The sequence below is a fragment of the Rattus norvegicus genome, chromosome 15 (assembly GCF_036323735.1).
Source record: "Rattus norvegicus strain BN/NHsdMcwi chromosome 15, GRCr8, whole genome shotgun sequence".
Taxonomy (NCBI): Eukaryota; Metazoa; Chordata; class Mammalia; order Rodentia; family Muridae; genus Rattus; species Rattus norvegicus.
This window is the reverse complement of record NC_086033.1, coordinates 1,542,933-1,569,691: the sequence shown is the minus strand read 5'-3', so window position 1 is coordinate 1,569,691 and position 26,759 is coordinate 1,542,933. Positions and strand designations below refer to the sequence as shown.

At 40.2% G+C, this 26,759-nt stretch overlaps 1 protein-coding gene across 8 annotated transcripts in view; it reads left to right on the top strand.

The window, feature by feature from the left end:
- Lrmda (leucine rich melanocyte differentiation associated) overlaps window positions 1-26,759 on the top strand; it is a 1,059,015-nt gene that overhangs the window by 764,462 nt on the left and 267,794 nt on the right. The window contains exon 1 of one of the 8 annotated variants that reach the window (XM_063274636.1): window positions 23,316-24,548. The exons of the other annotated variants lie outside the window; for them this stretch is intronic. Within the exon in view, the coding sequence (XP_063130706.1) occupies window positions 24,531-24,548 (18 nt within the window). The 5' untranslated portion in view covers window positions 23,316-24,530. Of the gene's footprint in view, window positions 1-23,315; window positions 24,549-26,759 lie in introns of those variants that run through there. 8 annotated transcript variants of the gene reach the window in all.

The following is a 26,759-nucleotide window of genomic DNA, read 5'->3' as shown; positions in this document are numbered from 1 at the left end:
AGTAGTTCAGGACAATGGTTCTTAACTAGGGGAAACTTTTGGCATCCTCAATGCCCATTTAATGATCTCTGAAGATGTCTCTGTTATAGATATCTGTGTGCTCTTGCAAGTGTATGTGCACATGAATGTATGTGTTGTATGCATACATGCAGGCCAGAGGTCTGTATTGTCATCTTACATGATATCCACCTTATTTTTCAAGACAGGGTCTCTCACTCATTCCGCTGATGGTGGACCAAATGTTTTCAGGAATCTCCTATTTTATGCCACATGACTAGAATTACAGATGTGCCACCATGCCCAGCTTTTATATGCACACTGTAGGTCTTAACTCAGATCCACATGCTTGAGTGCCAGGCATGTTACTTGCTGAGCTTTCTCCCCAGTCCCTTGAAGACATTTAAAAATGCATTATCTTGGAGCAGTTGTATGCTTACCTTCTAAACAAGGTTTTAGCTAAGGGTCTATGATCTCTCAGAAGACTCTCAGAAAATTTCTCAGAAGAAAGAAATTATGACGTGCAAAGTATTAAAACTGAAGGCAGAGAGATGCCTTGATCTAGGAATCAATTTGAGTTCTCTAGCATAGCTAGGCAACACATTGCCCCAACCCAGGCTTCTTCCTCAAGAACAAGTCCCTTTCTCAAAGTACTCAAAATATCTCTTTATGCCCTAAAAGATGTCTCTTCCAACTTTGGGCAAAGTTAATTTCTGATTTCATACTTTTGTAACCCAATTCCTTATGTTCAAATTGTCAAGAACTAGCTTAAACTCTAGAGGATGGACATGGGTCAAAAAGGGAAAGTCAGACAGACCTCAAAGAGCTGCACTTCAGAAATGATAGGCTAGGTTTAACTTTTGTCCATGCACCCTAAAGAAGTCTATTGCTTCTCCAACACTTTAAGAACTCTGTTTCTAAAGTTATCCTGGCAAAGGGACATCTCTGCTCCAGCTGATGCTGATGTTGCTGTATTGCAATGGTATTATCCTTGGCTTGAGAACAGAGTGAGCATGTGCGGATGGGCCTGCAATGTTTAATAGGACATTGGCTATAACTTTTTATGTCATACCACCCACTCGCAGCAACCCCATCACATGAAGCACTAAATGCCTTCCTTATCACCAATATTTGATGAGAAAATGCTGTTTGGTGTCTTCCTCCAAGTTGATGAGGACTCTAACTATGTTCCTTGCAGCCTAGCACTCTGTCCACAAGATCTGATTTGTTTTTCTCACCCTAAATTTATAGACAGTTACAAGGAAGCACATCCTGTTTGCTGTCTGGAGCAGCAGTAGAGTGAGGGAGAGAGTGATTTAGGGAGTTTGTTTTTTTCAAGACTTCTTCAAGCTGCTTTATGACTTTACAAAAAACCACTCATCTATTCCTCCCTAATTTTACGAGCAAATTGTTCTTTCTTTTCTGACTTTCCCTCCACTGAGTTTCCTTGGCTGACCCATGCACCAATTATCAGAACTCCCCAGGCATAGTTGAATCCTCCCTAACATGAGTATAGCTGTAAACATATTTACCCCAGAAAATGAGGTTCAAGCTTCAGCCTCAAGCAAAGTTCTTGTCTGTTGAATTCACGATATGACTTCAAGTGAGAATGCCAAGGTAGGATCATTTTTTTCCTGGTGGCCAACCAGTATCTGAGGTGGTTCAACACTAATGCAGAGCACGCATGGTACCTATGTCCCCAAGACCTGGCTTGACAGGGTGGTAGCCCTGAGCCAAAGCTTCATTCGTTCATAGCTTTTTTATGGGCAAGTACTAAGAAGGAACCCATCACCCAAGAGAGTTGTCCATCACATTCACAGGGAGATGGATAATTATGGATAACTAGAGCTAAAGATCCAGTTACAGAGAGGTGTAAAAGGCAGTGCAAAATGTTGTTCCTTTATAGATGTTTGCCTGGGTTGAACCATTTAATAACCTTTACTAGGTGACGTCCAGCCTTTCAAAGAAGATCAGTCAAAATGCTATTGAGAGTGAGGCCTGGCTAAACCCCTCTTCCTTTTAGGATAAATCATAGATTTCCTTGTAATCCAGTTGTGTCTGATTTCACTAACAAAGGCTGTCATTGCCAAGTCACCCTATAATAAGATGCACTGATTCCTGAATGCCCCAACATTTCATGAGGATAAAAACAAATTTGGGAAAAAAATCACCTAGACACTTTTGAAGTACAGAGCTGTTGATCAAGACTTTGGTTATTTAAGCTAGTACCAAGGACTCTGTAGGCACAATGACTTACAGAGGTGAAGTTACACTGCAAGTTCACAACAAATGCTGGTAAATTCAATATATTAGAGTATCTATGTACTTCATACTTTTATTTTTAAGCAATAGGTTTTTAGGGCACAATATAGGTGCATTTCAAGACTGACAGAACTTTGGAGAGCCACACTAGAAGTAGAAAAGGGGAGGGTGTCCATTCCTCACTCTGAGAAGGTTTCAAAGCTTTTCTTCAGAAGATTTAAATTTAAGTTTGAAGAAGTGGGGCTGAGGTCCCATCCTTCTCTGTTGGCCATTCTTTCTGATAAATAAGTATGAAAACTGCTTTGAATTTGGTTTTCACTCAGATAAGGATTTATCTTTTTCATGCAGTCTTTTCTTTGCACCTGAAGGAGCACTGAGGGTAAAAAATAGAGGCCTGTTTCCTGTTCCTTACCGGAGCCCTCAAAAGGCTGTCAGAGGAGAGCAGCAGCTCTGTGGGATTTATGCCTGGGACCTGTCAGAGGAAAATGATCATAGCAAGCCCTCTCTGCCATCAATCACTGAGGGACTAGGGATGGCAAGGACAGGCATTTTTCAAATTTCTTTACTGTGCATATTTAGTTTTGTGCCTGGAGGAGGTCTAACTCCTTTGAACCATTCTTGGAGATTTTTTTCCCATCAGATGGCAGCTCAAAGAACTACTTAATCTCCCTCCAACGTGCTTCTTTCATTGGCCATCTGAGAAAAACAGCCAGGGGGTAAAGGGGAGAAGGTGGCAGGGATAATCCACAGATAAGTCTGGAGAGGAAAGATTCGGGGTTCAGAGCATGGTGGCTCCAACATCTGGACTATGGCACTCTCCTGTCTGCCTAAGGCTTTCTCCTTCCTCGCTTCAGTGTCACATGGTTGCTTAGGGACAAGAACGCAGAACTGACACTGCTGCTCTTATCACTGGAAGAATTCTTCTGTCCCAAACAGCTGTTTCCCACATTTGTCAAGGCAGAGTTTAAAGGGAAGTGGGGTGGCCATTCCTTCCTGCCCATCAGAGAGGTCTGCTCAGTCATGATAACATTCAAGGAGTGCATTTATCCATCTTGCTACTGAAGGTGAAAGGCAAGGGCCACAAAGGGAAAAGACAAGAAGAAACCTGTTGGAAAGGTTTATAAATCTTTCCAGGAGTGCTCTAAACAAGACAAGAGCCTGTAGCTGCATGTATAAAGCCACATTGATAGGGACCTGATTCCTCAGACCTAGGAAGCCATCCATGTGAACAGAGAGCTGTTGCTTGAATCAGGTCTGCTTTGGCTTAAAGTCTGAGAAACACATTGCCTTCAAAGTGAATTCTTAGGTGTCAACTTCCCATAAGTTATGGCAGAAGATTACAAAGCTACTGATATAACATATTAGTTTGATAGACAGAATTATACCCCCAACGCTTCCTGCTCTCCCCAATGACGCACAGTAACGAGTGTGTCTTGGCAGCTGCCTTGATTTACCACCAGTCTGGGAGGCCAACTGGGAGAAGGAACATTCACATGGATGCAGGGCCTGAGACTGGCCCCAAGCCTAGTTTATAAAGCTGCCCTGTAATTCACCACAAATGTGTCACCATTAAAAGAGGAAAAAAAGGATTGCAGATAATAAATACTCTCTAATTTATTAGCTAACAACAAAGAGATCAGAGCCAGTTGTGATGTGATTGTTTGACATAATATTGTCAAGGAAAAAAAAGCTAAGTTGACCAGAGAGGTAAATTACACATTCAAGCAGATACATCAACTCTTGGCTTGTCACAAGCCCAACTAAGCAAAACACCAAACTGAGGAGAGAGCTGGCAGTACTCAATGCTATTTATCTCTAAAGGAGACATATTCAAGAGCAAGTGAAATAAGACATACTTCTTTTGGACTTGGTCAGAGGCCAGATTTTAACTGTTATAAATTAAATGTTTTGTGAACGAATTTGGCAATTCTCATTGCTTTTGTCCTGATGGAAAGATGAGCAGTCCCACTGTTTGTCTGATGCTGATGGTTTGGCCAGCTGCATCGTGGACTTCTATAGTTGGGTGTTGGGAGGATTCGCAAGTTCCTGTAATTGAAGCGTGAAGCACAGTAATGTTCTTAAATGTGGTTCTTTATAAACTTGGTGCCATGGAAATTGTCACCCTTTTTGTCGTGGCTTTTTCTTCCGTACTTTGATGCAATCACCTGAAATGCTAGCCCCAGATGCAGGGTCAGGGTAGAGTTGTGAGACCTTAGGTTTGGAAGAAGTGTTGTGTCTCTCATTCCTCTCATGAACTGTAACCATGAACTAGCTGGAGGCAGTCCATAGCCTCTCAGCATCTGCTGTGAGTTATCCTAATGAAACTGAGAGTCAAGGGATCCTGCTGAGATGTGGTTTGACATAAGCTGATATCCAGAATTCTGTCAGTCCTGAGTTTAGAAGGAAAGTGTGTTTACTTCAATAAATATTTACCTTTAAGTTTCATCTGCTAGTTGAAGATTGGTTTCTTGAATTTATCTCCCAGTCTTGAGGCAAGGATGGCAGTTGTCATCCTGTAGGAAGACTCAGAACAATGTTTCATTCTCAATGATATGGATTCATGAACCACAGTTCAGTTTTTGGTACAGTTAATTTGCTGTTAATTGATTTGGATGAGTAGATCTTTGTCTCTCTGTCTCTGTGTCTCTCTGTCTCTATCTCTTTCTTTGGAATTTGGTAGATTAGTAAAACTGCAAATATGATAAAAGGCATATAGTGAAAATCTTGGGAAGGGATGGAGGGAAGAAAGGAGGAAGGGATGGAGGGAGGAAGGAGAGAGAGAGAGAGAGAGAGAGAGAGAGAGAGAGAGAGAGAGAGAGAGAGAGAGAAACATAAAATTGAGTGGGTAGGAAGCTTGGGAGGACCTGGAAGAAATTGGAGGAGGGGAAACATGATCAAAACACATTATATAAAAATATTTTTCATTAGAATGTATTTATTTTGTGTATTTTTAGATTTCTTTTAGTCTACTTAATATGCTGGAGATGGAAGCCAGGGCTTGTGCATGCTACTGCCCTTTCCACATTGCTCTAACATTAACACATGGCAAGTGACTCCTTGTAGTCAGAGTCCAGCAGAATGTTCCCTCTCTCGTGCTATTAGCTTGATGTCTTTCTCTGCTGCCTACTCCGTAATCTTCTTCAGCCTTGCTTGGTATTACGTTTGAAGGATATTGACCTGGAATTTCCCTGTAGATGGCATCTTGAATTTCCTGCTCAATTTGAGTAAATGCCTGTTCAAATACAGTTCTCATTTCGAATCAAGGGACTTGTAGGTTTATGATCTTGGATCAGATCACTGTGGTTAGCTTGTACCACGTATGGTCACCTTTTCCTTGCAGTCACATAGCTCCCACCCAACCCCACCATCCTTCCCCTTTTGTGTGTTTGATCATGCTGGCATTTACCACACTCTATAATACATACTGTAATTTTTACATATTCACAATATTTTTTGCTGTTTTACTTTTCTGGTTGTCAGACAAGACTTATCTCCCATTGTTGATCCACTCTTTCCTCCCAACAAGGTGTTCTATACCAATACTGCCTTCTGGGTTTGGTTACTGACCACCATGACTTTATTTCAAGTTCACTTTATTTTAGGAAGTTATGACTTATTTTATAAGTACAGTGTGATGTCAACTCCCCCTTTTACAAATCCCTGAGAGCACATCCTGGCTTTTTGGGATATAACCAATGAGTCTTAGGCTTCCTACTCAGGTCCTCTGAACCTTAACCTCAGTGTTTTTGTTGAACAAACAAAGAAGACTTTTGCTATTTAAGTCACCCTGTCAAACCAACTTGCCTGTTCATAGTCACCAGGCAGGGTATTCTCTTTCTTCCTTTCTCCCTACTGGGCATCTCCCCAAGACATTTCCAAGTTCTGTTGAAGAGGAAAAAAATTCACAAGGTCATTAGAAAGGTATGCCTTTCACTGTCTTTTTGTCTTTTTCTTCATGGAAAACGAAATCATCCTATTGAGCAAAGTGAACTTTTGAAGTCTTAGGATGATCATAAAAATCTCCAGCCAACTCAAGTCAAGTAAGATGCATGATGAGTGCTACCAAAAAAGGCAATCCCCAGCTGTTCTTATATCGACAATAATTTACAAGGGGCTCTTGGTTGTATATTGTGCTTCAACTCTTGGTGATGTAACCTAAACTTCAGAATCATTGATTAGGAGAATGACTTTGTATTTGGTAGGCTGCTGTTAACCATAGAAGGATTGAATATCTAACATACCCTGGCATTCACACAATGGCCACTGAGAACTCTTATTACTCACCCACTCTGTGACCACTGCCCGCATAGATAAAAAGCAAGCATCATTTCACATCACACCAAGCTAAAAGCACATCTTTCCTCAACCAAGAAGATGGAGTGTGTGCCAGGCCACATGGCCCAGTGGATGGGAATGGATGGTGCATTCAGTAGCTTTAAGGCAGCGTCAAGCAAAATAGATTTAAATCATTCTGAAAGATATAAATCCCAAGAATGGATATATTGTGCAGAATGAAATGAGGCTCACAAAGGAATTGATTGGGAAGTATACCAAATGGAATAGAATATAGCAGAAAGGCACATATTGGAGAGAATAAAGTATACTTCAGTTTGAAGGGTATTGAATTTACTAAGATACAACTGACCAGCTATAAAGCAAATGAATAAAATATGTAGTCATGTCGGATGGACAGTCAATGGGAATGACTTAATATAGATCTATAGTAGCACGTGATCAGCTCCAACCTACATTATAGTAACTTCTCATGTAATTTCTTTAGATCTCCCAAGAAAACCCGAGGCTTTAACCTTCCCTGATGTATTAAACTATATATACCCTCTTAAAGGGGAAGGGGATATGATTAATGGAAAATTAATTGGAAATATGCTATTGTGTGTTGGATTGCCTTGGTCCAGAGGACTAAAGTGATTCTTTTATTTTCTGGAATTGCAAAAGGACTTTAGATCTGAGTATTGTGCTTATTCTCCAGGGAAAGTTATTTTTATCTTGTGGTGCTAAGTAAGGGGCTACATATCACCAGGCGTCCTAAATTCTGTATCTAGAAAATTTAGAAACTTGGGGTCAATGTGGAAATCATCTTTCTGGGAATTTTATTCTGTGCATAAAACAAACATTCATTCAACATCTCTGATTTATTTCAGTTTGGACCTTCTAGAGGCTTCTTATATTTTTATGAGAGTCTCACTACTAAGAAAGCTCATTTCCAGTGTTACTGTTTAGTGCATGAAGAGTAGGTGGAAGGGGCATGGTTTACAAAGATCAGGCTTAAGTGAATATACTGTTTGTAGAAAGTTTAAGAACAATAAGTTGAACTAAAATCAAGTGTGTGTTGTATTATCAGCACTCCCTGATAATTCAGATGGTGGATGTGAGTACTATGTGGAAGAGCATTTTTATCATTCTAAACACTAAATATCACTTTTTTCTTTCATTTCAGTGAGATTAATAATATTTTTAATTGCCAGTAGAATTATTTATTAGTATAATTTAAAGAGCTAGGTATCAATATACATTATATTCTCTGTGGTACTTAATCTGGAAAGCTCATAGGACAGTCCAGCATGTGTGAAGTCACCTGTACTTTTTTGGTAGAAAGTTCATAGTTGTTTAGAATGACTTACAGATGCTCCTCAGTTTACAATAGGGTTATAGCTTGAGAAATCAATTGAAATTGAAATGACCTTGAGTCCAAATGCTATGAATGTACTTAATGAACCTCACAGCATAGCCAGCATATCTTAAATTGCTCACAGTGAGATAGAGATTCCTCTTCTACAAAATAACCCACTGAAAAAGACCAGAGTTCATGATGTCATGCCTACTGAGTGCATACTTTTCTCATAGCACCGCAAGTGAAATCCTAAATCAAAGCACACATTGTTTATATATACTGGTACATTTGACCAGTACATTTAAACTAGACAAACAGGAGGATATAATTAAAAAGCAAAGAAATGGTCCTAGTTTTCCCAGTACTATTTTAGTAGGCCCACATGAGCTCTCAGTCTCATTTCCCCTAGATGAACTTACAGGGTGGCTTCATTTCTAGTCCCAGGAATAAGATGATTCTTTGCCTCTCCTGAACTCAAATGAGTGTCATCCTGATGTACTCGTGTATTCATTCCAGCAAGTTCACTTGAAATAACATTAGTCAACATGTCTTTAGGCCTTCTGTTGGCACAACTGACCCTATCCTGTGCCTTTTCAACTGGAGCACTTTTGCTGACCATCTTTCCCTTTTCTTTAAACCCTTTATCTCACCTTTCTCTAGCAAATGCACAATTGTTCTTTGGTGATTTTTGGGAACATTTCCTGCATCCCACCATGGACCAAATACTCAGATGCACAAATCCTATATATCAAATGGCAGTGTTTGCATATGACCTGTGTAACTCTTTCTCTGTATTTAAGATAGCTTTTAGATTACTTATGAGCTCTACTTTAGTGTCAATGCTGTGTATTGGTGATTGTTGTGACAGTTATTATAAAAGAAGATTAGATAGTTACAGTACAGATGCAAATGGTTTTTTCCAAATACTTTTGATCTGCAATTGGTTCAAACTGAGAATATAAAATTCATGGATATGAAAGAGTGTCTATATAAATGTCTTTTAATGAAGTTTCTGTCATAGCAAAAATAACCCAATTTTCATGAAATTTTGTGAAGATAGTAACATCTGTTTTTGTTTTGTTTGTTTTGTTTGGGGAGAACTCTTCTTCATAGTTCTTTATAAACTGTTTTTTGGAATCCAAAGACAAGGTCATATGTGACTGTTTTGAAGCATACATCCTCAGTGTTATGGGAATGATGGTTGTTTGAACTGCATCTCTAAGGCCATCTTTTCTAGGAAGCTGATTCTAAGGCAGTCTCAGTTTGAATATGATGTTTCAATTTGTTTTTTATGTGTGCAACCACAAAAGGAATTTCCAAGAGATATGGTTCATCATATGGTCATCAATGTATCTAACTTTTTCTTTTTATGGTTTTGCAAAATACCAGTTTGTTGTAGTAGGAGATGTAACGAAAATTCAAATCAGCACACAAACTTTCCATTTGAGAAATGGAGTTGACATATTGTTTGAATTCATCAGTGCTTCTGATAGGACATTGCTCCCTAAATTAGCACATGGTCACTTTATTTATTTGTTTATTTGTTTGTTTATCTTTTAGAAAATAATAAAATGTCTTTCCATAGCACACTGCTCAAACTTCCACAAAAACCCCGTCACATATTTAAAGATTTGTTCTTCCCATTAAACTATGAGGCCAGGCAGGACATGCTTATTCTGGAAACCCACTTTGTTCATTCCTGGAAGACCAAGACCCATAACACCACTTCCTGTGTAGCAAACACGTTTAATGTGCCCAAATGGAAAAATGGGATGCGGAGATGAGATATTGTGGGTTAAGCTAACTTTTCCTGGGAAGACGTGAACAAAAGTTGGTTTGCTTCACCAAAGTCAATGAGTTGCTTGTGCTGTCTTCTTCACAGGTGAAGGTTTACTTCATGCAGCTTGGGTAACGTCATCACAAAAGAGCCACTTTGCAAGGGTGACAACCTTGTGGTAGCTGCATTGTCCAATCCCACTTTAGTCTACCTACTACTTCATGTAAAAACCTAACATCTCCTAAGACTTTGGGAGAGGGCAGGAGGGAGCAATATCTAGACTCTGAGGTAGTGAGGAGTCTTGTGACTCTTTCCTCCTCCTGCTACATGGAATGACTGTCAGGCCTGTTATATTTGCATAAACATAACTATCTCTGCAGGTTCTGTTCAGTTAGTTCTCAGGGTTTCTGGTTCCAGTTATTCTTTACTCCATGACAAGCAACCATGTTATACACACAGGAAAAGGCAATGCCACAACGTCATGCCAATCAGACGTTTTTGTCACTGTGGCAAATGTCTGACAGATACAGTCTAGAGAGGAAAGAATTATTTGATATTACAGTGAATGTGATTTTAGTCTACAGCCAAGAAGAAATAGTTTCCTGGCTAAGATGAGAAAAAGTACCAAGGTGGACATATGTAGAAGATAATAGTTTCTCATCTTATGCAAACCAGAAAGCCGGAAGTAAAAAAGACAGGAAGGTGCTAAGAGCATGTTCTCTTTCCTCAAGGAACCTACTTTCTCATCGTAGGCCCAACTCTTTAAAGTTCCTAGCAGCACCTAACACAGCAACACTAGTAGGGACAAAGCCTTGATCACCTGAGTCTCTGGGCAACTTTACACTCAAGCTGTTGTGGTGTAACTGATATGGGGCTGATATGGGACATAAACACTGGAAAGGGGAAATGAGTTGAGATTGATGATAAGCTAGTCTGAGAAAGTCAAGATTGAACTTTGGAATCCCTTTTGTGAGTAAGTCGCAAAACTTCCCTTAATTACACTGCTTTCTCTGGGTTAAAAAGGAAATAGAAAGTTCTATTCAGCCTTCTTAAACGTTTCCTTCACCGCAGTGCCTTTACTTCATCATAACATACTCACAGGGACCATTGTAAGAATTCGGTATACCACTGCTGTTCAGAAGGGTCCAACTCACTCTGCAGAGGAGATCCGAGGAATGGAAAGAGCTCTGTGTCTAAAGTGCTCATCACACAAGCACGGAAGCCCGAATTTGACTCTCTAGCACCCACATCACCCACATACCAAGCCTGGTGCAGCAGCACATGTCTGTAGTCTTGGCACTGGGAAGGCAGACAGCAGAGGATCCTGGAAGATTGCCGGTTAGCCAATGTAGGGAATTCAGTGAGTTTGGGTTTTAGTGAGAGATGTTGTGTAAAACAATAAGTTGGGGAGCAATTGAGGAAGAGACCCATAATCAACCTCTAGATCTTACATGCTTATACACATATGTCCCTCATGTGCTCATGCATGATTCCACACTCATCATGGAAACACACCCACACATATACACATACACAGGGGGAAGAGAGAGAGAGAGAGAGAAAGAGAGAGAGAGAGAGAGAGAGAGAGAGAGAGAGAGAGAGAGAGAGAGAGAGAGAGAGAGAATATCTCAGAATCCTGCTTCTTGGCTTTTCTTTCCTTTCAGAGAGGTTGAATGCCAAATGGTTTATTGTGGGACAAATCAGTATAGTTGTCAGCTGTTGGAAATTGAGGCAACTTGGTTGGCCTCACAGTGTCTGTCCAGATGGCAGGAGAGGAGATTAGATTTTGCTCCCCTAAGTTAGAGGCACTTTGGCCCTCTGGAAAGGGCTGAGTTCCCAATCCTTATGTCTGGCCTGTATTTAGTTTTGGAGAGAAGAATACTGCACAGTGTAGAGGAAAGTACGGGAAGATCAGATACCACAGAGAGGGTGAAATTGAACGGAACATCCTAGTAATGTGGCAAATGGGGAGAGATAAGAATCCTCCCCCATGCTTACCTTTGGAGTTCATCCTTGCCAATTTCTCCGTGAGGTTCAGCAAATTAAATAAGCTTTTCCTTTCCCTGCAGCTGCCTGTGACAGCACAGCACAGCACTTCATCCTGGTATCATAGACAGGCACTCACCTTCCAAGACGGGAGCCTGACACCTTTCAAAAGTGAAGGGACCTGTGGCAATTTTAAACATTCCAACCATATTAATTCTAGTGACAGTTATCCTCTGAGTCATTTGGAATAGCTTCTCTCTTTTCAACTCTCGAAATTTATATTTGATCCTCATGACCTCTGGGGCCAAAGCAGCAGGAGTACTGTACGTGTGTGTGTGTGTGTGTGTGTGTGTGTGTGTGTGTGTGTGTGTGTGTGTGTGTAAAATAGGAAGCAAAGGTAGCAGATTTATTGAACTGGTCCCACTTAAATCTTTCCCCATGGTTTAAATGCTCTAATTCTTTATCACCCCTCAAATGAAAAACCTCATTTCCAAAAGAAAAGCTGAGTGTTTAGAGTTCTCTCTTTGAGGCCTCAGTTTCCTTTATTGCTCTACTACCAAGGCTGAAAGTAGAGTGCGCCGTGTCAAGAATCAGTCACTAGAAAGTTCAGACAGTTCTGGGCTATGTGATTCTCCTTAAGTGCCACTGCCTGCTGGGCAGTAGGCCACCATGCCTACTAAACTCACACCTAAGGCATCTAGCTTTACTGTCTTGGAAACATTCAAGACTTCTATACTTTCAAATGGGGATTTCCCTCAGGAAGTGCTCCTCATTGTCTATCTGGGACAGAAGCTTTGTAACAAGCAGGTGGAAGGATTGAGATAGAACTCACTATTTATACTGAAGAGCTCTGCCCCATAAAGTTTAATATTAATAGTAATCTTTTTGGAAAAAATTACAGGTAATAGAATGTTTCAGTTTTTTTGCATGTGTGTATGTGTGTGTGTGTGTGTGTGTGTGTGTGTGTGTGTGTTGATAGAATCTGAAGGTTTCCACTTGCTTCTGCATACAGTGTTTCTTTGTAGACATAGTATTAACTCTTAGTCCCTCACACGTACTGATAATCTTTATTGACCAACTCTTTTCCCAGAGTTTATATTGCTTTGTTGGAATCTGTAGGTGTATTGGCTACTTCTTTCATCACTGTGACCAAACACCTGATAGAAGCAATTTCATGTGGTTCATAATTTCAGAGGTTTCAGTTAATGGACATGTAATCCAAACATTTAAGCAGAAATCATGGTGACTGAAAGTATGTGGCTTGCCTTCACTTCCTAGTGGGCAAGAAACAAAGAGTAAAGGAAATAGAAAGGAGTCCAGAATAGCTGGAGAGATGGCTCAATGGATAAGAGTGCTTACTGCTCTTGAAGAAGACCTGGGTTCAGTTCCCAGCACCTAACATGGTGGCTCATAACCTTTTATAACTGCATTTCTGAGCAAATCTGGCTTCTATGTGCTCCTGAATAAATGTGGTACACCTAAACTAATGCATGCAATCACACTGTTATACACACATACACACATACACACACACACACACACACACACACCACCACCACCACCACCACCACCACCACCACCACCACCACCACCACCACCACCACCAATCAGTAACCCATTTCCTCCAACTAGGCTAGCTACTGTCTTGTACCACGGTCAGTAATGTTACATATGATGATCCCATATGAATAAATAGTTCAGAGCCTTCATAATTTATCTATCTCTGGATATGCCACCACAGACGTGACCCAGAGGTATGTTTTTCCCAGATCCCCTTGGCATTTATTAATCCAATAGTGTTAACAATAAAGATGGACCATCTGCTCTACTGAGTTCTTCATTATCTCATCTAACTTAGATTTCACATTGTCTGAATAAAGCTTAGTTATTGTCTCCATTTTCCAGATCAGAAAGCACAAAGAGGCAAAAGTAATTAGTACAAGTAGTTCATCTTAGCTCTATGAAATTCTGTTTTGGAAATATGTTGTACTGCATCTCACATATAAACTCTGTGTATTAGACCTTGATTCGGGTAGTTAAGTACTAATTAATGCTACATTGGTTACTAAGTGGCATTGGGATGTTTTAAGAAATGCTCCATTATCTTTACAGATAGCAAATGACTGACTTTTATACAATTTCACATTAAAATTAGGAATCTAAATGTCCCATTCAGAGTTGAGCACTCACAATATTCTCTGAATATTGACTAGCTTTGGGTCTTTGTATACTTAATTGTCATCTGTTGTAAAAACAGGAGCGTCTCTGATAAGGCTTGACAGATATGCTATGGGTATAAAGATGAAAACATATGAAGAAATGCACTATTATATCCTATTAACTGAACAATAGTTCTGGATTTTTCCACTGGACCTATAATCTAGCCAACAATGAGGTTCTGGTTCAATTAATGGTATATGGAATAGGTTCCATCTTATGGAGTGAGCTTCCAATTCAAGCAGAAATTGGTTGGTTATTTCTATAACATTTATGCCACTATTGCACCAGTGAACATATCTTGCCATGTCAGTTGTTACCTTCGTTTGAAGGGTTCACAGCTGGGTAACTGTCTTTAGCAATAGGGTCTCACTTCTAAGGTCTGGAGGCTAACCAGAGCAACACAAATAGTGTTTTCAGAGTTCTGTGGGATCCCACTGACCAAATATTCAAAATGTGGTAATCTGTATGTGACACTGTATTATTTATTTTATTGGATAGCCTGTTATGTAGTGAAAAATTGTCCCCTTGATATAGGTTATTACTTAAAACCAGGGTCATATGTAACTTAGGCTGGTCTCATGTTTGCTGTATAGCCAATGATAGTCTTGAACTCTGGATTCTCTTGCCTCTACTTTCCAAGTGCTGTGATTACAGGTGTGTGATACCAAATGCCAATCCATCTATTCGGTTCTGACACTCTTGCCTCATTCTTGTATAGGGTGCAATCATTTTTTCTAATCCTCAATCTTTAGAGGAATAACTTTTAGGCTAAGCAATAGAATAAATGCTGCTTGCCCTGAAAGATTAGGAGTTGAAGAGGAAATGAGCTGTAGAAGGTGCTCCCTGGTAGGAAGACCCAGGAGATGGTCTAGGAGTCAGTAGGGTAAGGTGCCCGGCTAACAATGCTTTTCCCATCAATCATGTAATTTTGAGATTGTCTCTGATACCCTAGCTCCAACTGTGCACTGAGCAGAGTAAACTAGATCACCTCCTTCCTGGATATGCCGTTCATCCACTCATCTCTTCTCTGTCTACAGGAGTGACTGGACTGGTGCATGCCTCTGCAGATTCATTCCATGGAGCTGCCTCAAAGATGCTCCATTTCTTTGGCTTTGTTGTGCCTCTGCCTATTCTCTTTTGGCTCTATTATCCCTGTGAAGTTAGCTCAAACTCAACCTTACATAACTCTTAATGATCTTGTATTTGTGGATCTCATTAGGAGAGCTTGCATCATGGATGCCACTTACCTTAATGTAGACATGTGGTCATCGGCAGTGTATCTGTTGCTGGCAGCTATAGAATGGCAGTAAATCAGAAAGGAAGCCACATTTCTTAAGCTTTGGAGCGCTCTGCTTATAGGGGCATTTTCTTGTCAATGAGTAAATCTCTGTCCTTCTGCCCTCAATGGCATCTGGGAAATCTTTGACTCTGTAGGATGGACTTTATTAGTTAGTCAGTTGCTCTCACTCACTTAGAGATTGAGAGTATATCTCTTCCTTGTTTTTCCCCCATGCTATGTTTGATGAGCTTATTGGCCTCCTAGCTTTTATTGCTAGTCACTGACTTAGCCCTTGTCACAGGATTATTATATGAACCCTGGGTGACTTCTGACTGGGCAAGTGCCTTAGATTTACATTTTTGCATTCCAAAGTCAAGCATATAAATGACTAATGGAACCCCAAGTCACTGGATATTTATATATCTATTTTGAAATTTACATTTCTTCCTTTCTGATGATGAGGTTTGCTGCTTCCAGGGTCATAGTTGATGGACGAGGAGCACCAACAATGACATAAAACAATCAGCCAGGGAACGAGCTTCCCAGCCTTCATGGTGCACTGTGATGTGCTGCCAGTTATTATGCTGGCAATTCTGTGATAATCAACCATCCCCCATCTCCTTGACCCTCTCCCTGCTTCTCTTTTATGATGTCCAATACATTTTACATGCTTCAATTTACCTCATCTACCAACCTAATACTGTTTAAATTAAATGTCTCTTCTTTAGCTTTCAACAATGGAAACTTTCTTTTTCCACATCCAAATTATTCATAAAGGGCACTCATGACTGTGGTGAAACTGTCTGGTGGGTCATACATGGGTATAAGTTGCAAATTTGCTGGTGTGCATTGGTGAATGGGGTAAGCAGGTTATTGAGCTTCTTGGCTGCATGATATAGTGACAGAGGAGAGAATATCTCTAAACAGACATTAAGTAATCTTGGATAAATAGGTTGTGTAAGATTATACCCACACTCAAAGGTTCCCTGCTCCTGGATACTCTTCATGGTATGTAGTAAATGTGAATGGAAGTCGTCATTAAAATGATAGAAACATTTCTTACACATTTATATAAGGTGAATTGTTATTTTATAAGCACATAGTTTTTTAAAAATCTGATCATAAGATTAGATAGAAATGTTAAGTAATCCTGATGGCCTCAAGATCACTTTAGCAATAAATGATGGGACTAGAGTCTTCTTCTTCTGGTGCATAGTCTTAAGGGAGGGAGGCCTAGAAACAGTGACCTCAAGGTAAATGGTAGCAAGTTTCCCATTCATCCTAGTCACTTACCAAATTCTCACAGTTTCTTTCCACATTAGCATTCACAGAGAATCTCCTCTGTTTATATTCTATAATAGACTCTGAGGACACAGTAGTGAAGAGGACCAATGGCCCCTGTTCTCATTCCATTAATATTGAATAAATTCTGTAAGGCAGTAAGCATGAAAGTAGGTATGTGATATGCTTTCTAATACTGACTGTCTCACCCAAAATGAGGTAGAACTATGTGACAGAAAGTATCTACCTGAGGTGAGAGGCTACCTTGGATGATTATCCATGTAGGCCCATACATATACATACACATACATACATATGCACATATGTACATACAAACATACAGACAGACTTAGAAGAAAGGCTTCTCTTGCAAGAGCATTTGAGCAGGGACATAAATGATTAATGTAAGCTGAGAACTAAGTCTCTCTAAGTAGAACACAGGTCAAGAAAACTCTGGCACAGAGGTCCAAGTCAGAAGTCGGTATCTTGTATGGGAAAGCAAGATCAGTGTGGCCCAAATTCACCATGGAAAGGTGGTGTTTGGAAAGGAATTTGGAAGTTATGCTATCTTCTATTTTTGTTTGTTTGTTTATTCTCATTAGTATTTTCTTGTTTTCAACCAATTCTCTTTTGTGCAGTGTCTTGTTTTTCCTTCTGCCAGGACTGCAACCTTACCTTGTAATGAGCACTTCAATCCCCTCCATGATGTGATCCATTACATCTTGCATTGTCCCAGCCAAGGCAGCATCAGAGAGAAACAAACAGACAAACAGAAGAGAAAATTTCCAGCTGAGAATAGCTCAGGCAGACTGAATGTCTTAGGATAAAAGCTCTTAAATAAAAGCCATTCTGCATTTGAGTCACTGAGCAAGGTAGGCAATAGGTAGTAGTTGTTAAATGTTTTTCAATGACTCCATGATGTCACCTAAAAGTTGTGTGACTTAGCAGAGGCAATTTAATTGTCCTGTTTAATCAATGGTAAGGGCACCATTGGTAACAATTATTGCTTGTATTGATTTTGTAAGTGCAGTGAGAATAGTCACAGATAGCAGCCGTTAGCTGTGGCCAAACCATGGACTCTCCTATCCAAAACAAGGCCTTGAACAATCTTCCTGTAGATCTACAGGCAACTAAAGATGTTTTTGCCTTATAAAATATCTTCCCTAAAATCAAAACAATAAACTGCTGATTTTTATTTAGAATAAATGTTTTAACCTTCTAAACCGTGGTAGCAAGGGTATGCTCTTTGTAGTTAGTGATTAAATATGTATTTTCTCTCTTTTAGCTGTATTGATTATCCATACTGGTTTCCTGTGACCTCATTTTAACAATAAGTGTAGGTTTAATAGATACAAAAGAGACCTAGATGTTCCATAGTGGAGGACATTCTCCCAGATGGATACTGGAAAACTCAAAACTGAAAGGGAGACTGGAGTAAAGTCATCAGAGATTGGAATCTGTTCTTTCCTCATGGAATTACCATTTTTCTCTTATTTGCAGTTCAGTAAGTACCTTGTTGTGAGAGTTACAAGCCCTACAAGACTTCACTTTAACTTTTGACCAATTAATTTTGTATCCCTGCAGTCAAGGGAGAGATGCACACACTAAAGAGTATAAGGAAAGTGAATAGACATACCATGTTAACTTAAGGCTGCTTGAAGAAAAGCGAGTGAAACATGTACACCTTTCCTGGTCCCTGGTACTTTTAGGGGTATTCGATAAGCATCTATACATGGTACAACCTTTGGGAATATAAGAGTCAGTAGTAGCTCGGGAAGAAAAGACAGGATCCCAACTTCTAATTGTATCATCCACTATTAAAGGCAGAGATTTATAAAAACTTAATCTATCCTTATGCTGCAGCATACAGGAGCCACAAGAGAATGGGAAAGGGAAAGCATTTATCCTATTCCCATAGAGAACAGCTTTGCATAAGTCTCACCTAACCTCAGTCACATTCAAAATTCCAACAATTCTAAATGACAAAATCTCTGCCTTCACTTTTCCTAGACAGTTTATCTGGGAAGAAGAGGGAGGACATTACATGTACTAATATTTAATCCTCAGTGGGAGGTAAAATGCCACACAGGACTTGTATGGGACAGTTCTACCCCATGGACTGGAAAAAAAGAAAAGAAAAAGGAGGAGGAGGAGGGGAGTGGAGGAGGAGAAGAAGGAGAAGGAGAAGGCAGAGAAGAAGAAGAAGAAGAAGAAGAAGAAGAAGAAGAAGAAGAAGAAGAAGAAGAAGAAGAAGAAGAAGAAGAAGAAGGAGGAGGAGGAGGAGGAGGAGGAGGAGGAGGAGGAGGAGGAGGAGGAGAGGGAGAGGGAGAGGGAGAGGGAGAGGGAGAGGGAGAGGGAGAGGGAGAGGGAGAGGGAGAGGGAGAGGGAGAGGGAGAGGGAGAGGGAGAGGAAGAGGAAGAAGAAGAAGAAGAAGAAGAAGAAGAAGAAGAAGAAGAAGAAGAAGAAGAAGAAGAAGAAGAAGAAGAAGAAGAAGAAGAATCCAGTTTCTTTGTAACAGTTACCAACAGTTGTTGCAATCATCCCAGTTATTTCAGCTCTTGGTGACATCTCATTACCCCAATTATTTTTATTTCTCTTTGCTAAAGTTGCTAAATACTCTTTGGTGTGACCACAGGGCATTTGTGTATGCATGTATGTGTATGCATGTATTCATTAAAATAAATTGTGTTATTTGTCTTTTGTGAAAAAGAAAAGAGATTTCTCTATATTTGCAATGAAACCTAGACCAGTTTGGTAGGAGAGATGGTGTTGGGTTATATCGGTAGGAGTTTGCATATGAACCATGAAGAATAAGTAGCTTTTGCCATTAGTAAGGGTTGGCAATGGCCTTAAAATTGATTGATCTTTTTGGTTATTAGGAATGCATAGGTAAGACTTCAAGATTTTAGAGTGACCTCTGAGCAGTTGACAAACATACTCAGTGCTGGAGCGATTTGTGAGAGCAGGCCTGTGTCCTGGAACACCCGAAGGGAAGATTAGAATTAGAGTTTTAAGGTATTGACATGTTACCTTTGGCCCATGGGTGTAGTCTTGCATGGGACACAGATCTGATCACTGAGCCCAGTCTTAGCAGCAGTGCTGTCTAGTTTGTGCTGCCTGTGTGTAAGACATTGTGCTCCTTGATTTAGAAATGTCCGTGTATGTCACCTTAAACACACAAGTTCCTTACCTGACTTCATGGAATGACAGATGGTATTTTGGGTAGAACACATGGTCAGGTTTCGGAACTCAGCCCCTGAGGATGCCCTTTGTTAGATTTTATGTTTATGACCTTTATGGTCTTTATGCTCAAAGCCCTGGAACTAAAACTGATTTGAAAACTGATACTTCACTGGCATTTTTAGTTATTTCTGCCATAGTACTGGTTGAGAATTGACCAGTAACTTTTTCTGAAATTGAAACTTAACAACTTATAACAATCAAGGATTGACCAGAAATGACCAATATATTGAATTTTGGGTAGGAACATCATTCTTTGTTCTTTAAGACCCCCATTTGCAGCACCTCTGAATTGTTCTTAGTTACAGTGTCATTTTCACAATGTCCACAAAAATGACCTTCTCTCTTCTTATGTCATGATTATTTAATATTTACCCAACATGAAATATTAGTGTGAATTCAGAGCATTTTGTTAATCCCTTTAATAACTGTTATCTCTATTCCTAATTTTTTACTCAAATCCTAGTTGACCCTGGTTGAGGCAACATCACACTAAAAAATAAAACAAGCTCAGAACTCATGTGCCATCGCTACCTGTCTATATTCCACCTGATTTTGTATGGCTTTCAGCAGTCTGAGAATTCTAGTGTCTTGTGAGGGCTTTTAGATTTAATCAGTAAGGAGTGAAGATATGTTATAGTCACTTAATCTCACCTTGAAGAAGATAAAGTGGCCATTTGATTATCCATGGGAGCCCTTCTCTTGTTAAAGTAGTAGTCATACTCATCCTGCATACAGCTATTGTGATCCCCACCCCTACCCATCTCCATTACCTGAGTTGATGGGTCACTGTCTTTTGGTTGGTAAGCTCCTGTCTTCCCTTTCTGGTTTGATGTTTTCTACCAGACCTACACACGTACTATGTTGTCTCTTTTCTCTTTGTTATTGTTTGAGCATTGAGAGTGAGCTTTCCATTATGGTTTTATTTGTGGCTGACACACTTCCTTTATGTTCCAAGTTTTGGTTTGAGAAGTAAGTGTCGCATGTCTTTCCTTAGTATGGGGAGGAGGCTGGTTCAACTAAAAAGATTTGTGATCTTTGGGAAATATTTCTCTCTCTCTCTTTCTCTCTCTCTCTCTCTCTCTCTCTCTCTCTCTCTCTCTCTCATCTATATCTAGGCTTTATTTTTGTGCTTTGAATAATTGCTCAGACTCCATGTGGAATCCTGGAATCATTGTGTCCATTAGTGAATCTATCCCCTTCTTAATCTCCTGGGTCTGGACTATTTTTCTCCTGGAATTACTTGTTACTTAGAAGAATTAGAAGATAAGACTATTTACCTAGAGCTTACCTCTTTCTGGATTTAGGGACAGTTGTGAGAAACTTCAGGGTTTTGTGATATCTCTGTGTAATGCCTGGTGATATATAATGTTGTTTAGACATGAACCATGCTGTTCTTCTGATCAAACCCAGAACCTTTCGTCTCGTTCATCAAACTTCGGTTTCTAAATTTTGTCACATTTGTTTTTCTCCTGTGCTTTGATGGTTTCTAGTCTGTTATTGGGGAAGGGTATTATTTTTTATTTTATTTTGGATAAGTGGAATATATTCTATGCTAGACTCATTTTAGATATTTAAGTAATTTTAAGAGTGAATAATAAAATATATGACTTGCTATTCTTGTCAAATACACAACCTCAGGCTTTATTCATAACTCTTCTAAGGATTTTCTAGGGCTCAGGAGAAATCCTTGACCTTGTGTGATTTGTTTCTGTTCTTTCACTTTTTATAAAGATTATCTACTATTTCTAATTATCTATGTGTGTGTGTGCACATGGGTACAGGTGCCTACACAGATGTCAGTGACAGATCCCATGGAGGTGGAGTTACAGGCCATGGTGAGCCATGTGATTCAGGGGCTGAGGACAGACCTCGCATCTCCTGGAAGAGCAGCACATGCTCTTAGGCACTCAGCCATTTCTCCAACCCATGATTGTTTCTTGAGCTTTCTCTCTGTCAGTCATATCTGCCTATCTGAAGATGAACAGCACTTTCCACACCATTCAGGAACCTTTCTACCAGTAGTAGCTGTGAATCTCCACTATGAATGTGCACCTTTTCTTCAGCTGGAACAAAGGCTCTTTGAATGGAGAGATCCATCAGGCTTTTGAGTTCTTTTAGATTCCATCCGAGATGAGAACTCTGTAAGCAAGCTGGAATGTTTGTTTGTGCATGTGTGACTCACCCAAATTGAAACAGGCATCTTTCATAAAATCACGAAAAATTCCTTAAAAAAGTAAAGTTCCAAAGGTCTGGCAATTAACGAATGGAATACCATAAAAATATAATAAGACAATGATATACTGTAATATATAAGACAATATAATAGGACTATGATAGATTATCTCACATGTCACCTGCTTGCTACTTATTGTCACCGGTCAGCTGAGGAGGCAGGCTTTCTTCACTGCTTTTTTGTTCTCTAGTTTCATCCTGACCTTGACACTGGAGCAGTGACCCTCAGCAAGATAACCTGACAGTCAGCAGTGCGTCACCCTCAGCTATTACCTGCATTTGTCAGGAGTGCTCACACAGCATGTATGCAATTCACCCATGTTTCTCAGCCACTGTCTCTGTGATAAAACATTTTCTGTTACAGAAATCTTGAATCTAATTTGACAAAAGCACACTATGAATCCTCTTCTGTCTTTTCCCCTCCTCCTGACTGCCAATAATGTCTGCTTCAAACTTGAACTCACAAGCTAATTGAACTTCCCTGAAATATTTTGCATAACATCTTCCCACAGAGACTTGGGGCCGTTATTAGACACACTCTCAGAAGCTACCTCACTGACCAGAGATGAGTCACCCTGACAACAGAGTGGATCTGAACCAGTTTAGGATTTATCAGATGGTGCTTTTCACATGGACTTGTACTTTTTGATTAGTTTTAGCTGTAAAATCCTTGAGGATAGGGGAAAAGTATTAAAAGTATTCTAGTAAAAGAAAATAGAAGGTTTTCCAGAGCTGGAGCAATACCTGAGGAATTCTAGCGGGGGCGGGGGGGGCAGAATCTGGAAGTAAAAAGTGCTACCAGAAACAGTGACTGCACACTTGTGTGGCTGAGTGTGCCAACCTCCAGTTGCACCAATTATAACTATATGTCCTTGGATAAGTGACTTAACCTTTCTAGGTCACATCTGTAATTCAGAGATAATAAGAATATTTACCTCCTAGGGATGTTGATAATAATGTAAGGTGTTTATAGCAGTGCCTGCAACATAACAGAGGCAAAAACATGTGTGGTCCTAATAGTTCTTTCATGAAGCAACAGCAAGGTAATACGCTCTAAGAGTACACATTCTAAACATCAGGCAACATGCATACCGATTCTACCAAAAGGATATGTAGACTAGAGGCTAGAAAAATATCAAGTACTGCTCGTGTGCATTGTTTTAAAATGTTCTATGTGTTATAGACTATTGATGACACCCTGAGGTAGGTACCACTTTTGTGGTATGTCATAGACACTGAAACAAGCATTGAAAGATTGAACAATCAACCCAAAGGCCATAGTTAGTTACTTAAGAGACTAACCAACCTGAAAGCTCAGCACATCGTGTGTGTGTTTCAGGAGAGGAAGGCCGTCTGATGAACTAACGTTATTTACCTCAAAACTTCAATGAATAGTTAGGTAATGTCTTTGCATTTAAGATACTTACCAAAGAGAAATTTTGAAAAATGTCTTCTGTCAAAAAGAAGATTGTGAGAGAGGCATATGTAGTTCAATCCTGGCCCTGAGGACATGTGCTAATCACCACGTTGAAGGTACAATGTGTTAACCAGGAAAAATGAAGTGCTTGTTGGGTATGTGAGTGATAGATTCAGGGAGACACGGAAAGATACTCAGGTATTTGGGGACTTTGTAATTTAGTGACTTTGGGCAAGCTAGCTTAGCTTTATGTGGGAGGCTTAGTTTCTTCAGTGGTCAAATGATTTATGTAGGGTCACTGCTGCATACCTTTAATATTCTGAAACTTGGACATCTTGTGTTGTCCACCCCGATACTTTCAATTATCTGCCCTATTTATTTAAGATTTGTATTCTATTTTGTGTTTGCACATTGGCCATTCATTCATTTAGCCTGACTATTCATGCTGCCTTGTGAGTTTACTGTGTGATTTGTTTCCTCAATTAAACTTTGGTCTAGTTGGGGGATGTATTCAACATCCTGGACTTCTCAGCTCCCTAAACATAATAGCCTGCAATCAATGCTGTTCACTTTATAAAGATGCACAGATATCCAGTGCCACAGAGAGCTGAATGTTACATGTATGAACACTGCATAAGGTCCACATTCAGAAGCTTTTGTGGAGATCCTTTTTGTAAGGTACTGGGCTTTGCAGTTAGAAAACTAAACATGAGTCAAATAACCCCAGTCTTCAAGAAACTTACCAAAAGGTTCTTCTACACAACCATCCTACAATTCAGAACCTCTGGGCTGAGAAGCCCAGCAGAAGGTGTGTAGGTCCTACACACCTTCAATCTCATAACAACACCCCCACCCTGTGGTTGCCTACTATCTCCTTGAAGAGTTCAGTCTTCGAACTCACTACTGCCCTTTCTGGCCAAGGTAACGTTGTGGGCTTTCAAGTTATAGGTGGAAGGCTATGTATTAATGAAGAGTCATAGTCTCTCCTGCTGGCTAGAAGCCATGGAGACAATCTTCAAGCTAGAAAGTTGTAAGGTGATGGGAAATAGACTAGAAATTCAGAGGTCCTTTGTTGGCTCAGGGTCATGGCAACAAAAAAGGCAAAGGGCCTGTGTGACACTATCTGACGTAACAATGGCAGGCTGGAGACAGGCTCAAAGGACCTGTTAAAGACAGACTAAAGCTACGATTTGGAGGGCCTTGAATGCTCTCCAGATGTCAGGTAAGGGGAAGGCCCTCATAAAAGTCATAATTCTACCCCTGGTTGAATAAATCCTTATCTGTAATCAAATCTGCCATGTGTCCCTGTACCCATAACCTTTATACTCAACTGGACAATTACCCCACCCACACCCACACATGCCCACCCACACACCATGGTTTTCCTTCAGTTCAAAGACACATGGTTAGACTAGGAATTACCTAGGGCCCTCTGCTGGTCTGATTTTCTAAGCAGATCTGGTCTATATTCATCACACTCCTTTGGGAAGCTTGTCTGTCTGCCTTACCTGACAAAGCCTCTGAGTGCTGCTTATACTGCTGGACATGTGCCAAGTGAGAGAGAGAGAGAGAGAGAGAGAGAGAGAGAGAGAGAGAGAGAGAGAGAGGGAGCGAGCTGATTTGGGGTTGAGACAGGTGTGGGACAGTGATAAACAGGTCTTTGGCCATGATTTTGTCTCTCCCTATGATACTGAACCCATCACTAGCAAAGAAATTTAATGCAATGATTTCTCCAAAAGCCATTGAACCCCACTGTAGCCCTGCCTGAAAATATAAATATACCCTTCCTAAGGACATATTTGCATTTTTTGGGTGAAAGAAATCCATATATATGGCAAAGATGCCTCTGTAATTATAGAAAGTTTATTTCTGTCCCCAGATGTCAGCAATCAAATTCCCCATAAATATATTTTGTGTAAATCTGTCGGCAGCTGGTCTCCATTCAGTTTTCTGGAGATATTAGCCTGTCTTTGAGTTTATGACAAAGTTAAAAATTATTCATTAAACTGACCTGCAGTATATTCAGTAACTGGAAAATTGCCTTGCCGTTCTATTTGGTTTGTAGATGTGATCACAAGTAAATTTTTAACTTAATTAATTGGCCGTTTCTGTTGACAAGAAATTTATGTGGTAATAATTTGCTCGAAATAGATGCCGACTGTAGGAAATGAGATATCCATCATAGGCTTGTGTTCCAGCAGCTGCACAGTGGCTATTATGAAAGTATTTCAGCCTGCGTCGACCCCAGTGTTTGTGCAGTCAAGATTATATATACCCACGATCCATGGCCTGCCAGAGAGGCGCTGGTGGAGGTCTATGATAACAAAGACTCCGTGATTTATGGCTTGCTGTGAAAGCAGAGCTTGATGAGATTAAACAATTTCATAGCACAAGTGTTTCTCAAGACCTGATTTGTAGTTGCAAGCTGATGGTAAATCACATTTATATATCTGCAAGCGTGCTCAGCAGAGGACTGCAATTACAGTTTAAGACAGCTACTTTTTATTTAATTTTTATCCTGGTTTTGTCTCTTTTATATCCCCCTTCGTCTGCAAACCGTTCACCTTCACAAGTCCTTTCGTGGTAAGGAGGCCAAAGATTGAAGTCAATGATCTTCTTCTTGTCCTCTTGCCAGCTCGGGAGGGAGGTGGGGGAGGTTCTCAGAGCAGCGTGGACTGGCTCAAACTGGCTTTGACTGGTGTGAGCTCTTTGTTCTATTCTGTGTCCTGCTTGCCTTCCTCTGCATGCATAGCAGACACTTGTACTACTTGGCACTCAAATGGAGGCCAGAAGCCTTTCTCATCCTGGTTGGGAAGGCATCATCATGTACATGATGTCAGGGAAAGATGGGGATTGCCTTCAGTTTGGAAGTCAGAGTGCAGGGTAGTAGGGACATGTGGGGCCTCACAGCAGGCTCCCCTTGAATATGACATTGGAACTATGCTTCCCATGCAGATCCGTGAGGAATAAACTCTGGAACCAGTCCACTCAGTCACTTAGTGATCTAAAAATAAATTATCTACTGTGGCTTCATCTCTGTGCTAAGCAGCTAAGCAGTAGGACAAACATCTCTGCATACATATATATGCATATATATATGAAATAAATAATAATCATGACAATGATAATAACATAGTCTTAAATGGTTCTTATGTTACTGGAGGTGGGAAGGGCAGAGAATAGCATCACTCCTAGCTGGGGAGACAGAGAGAATGAACAAGGCAGGGACTTACAAAGTAGATTTAATTTAAGTAGTGGGAAGAGGCAGTTCTGGACACTGCAATGGTCTGCACAGTTGAAGTCACGGGCTTAAGCCCAGGCCCACTGAATAATTATAACAAAGACATAATAGTAACAGTAGCTGGATACTTGTGTGCATTGATACACATTTCTAGTACATCATCTTACTTATCCTTGGAAACCCAGACCTTGA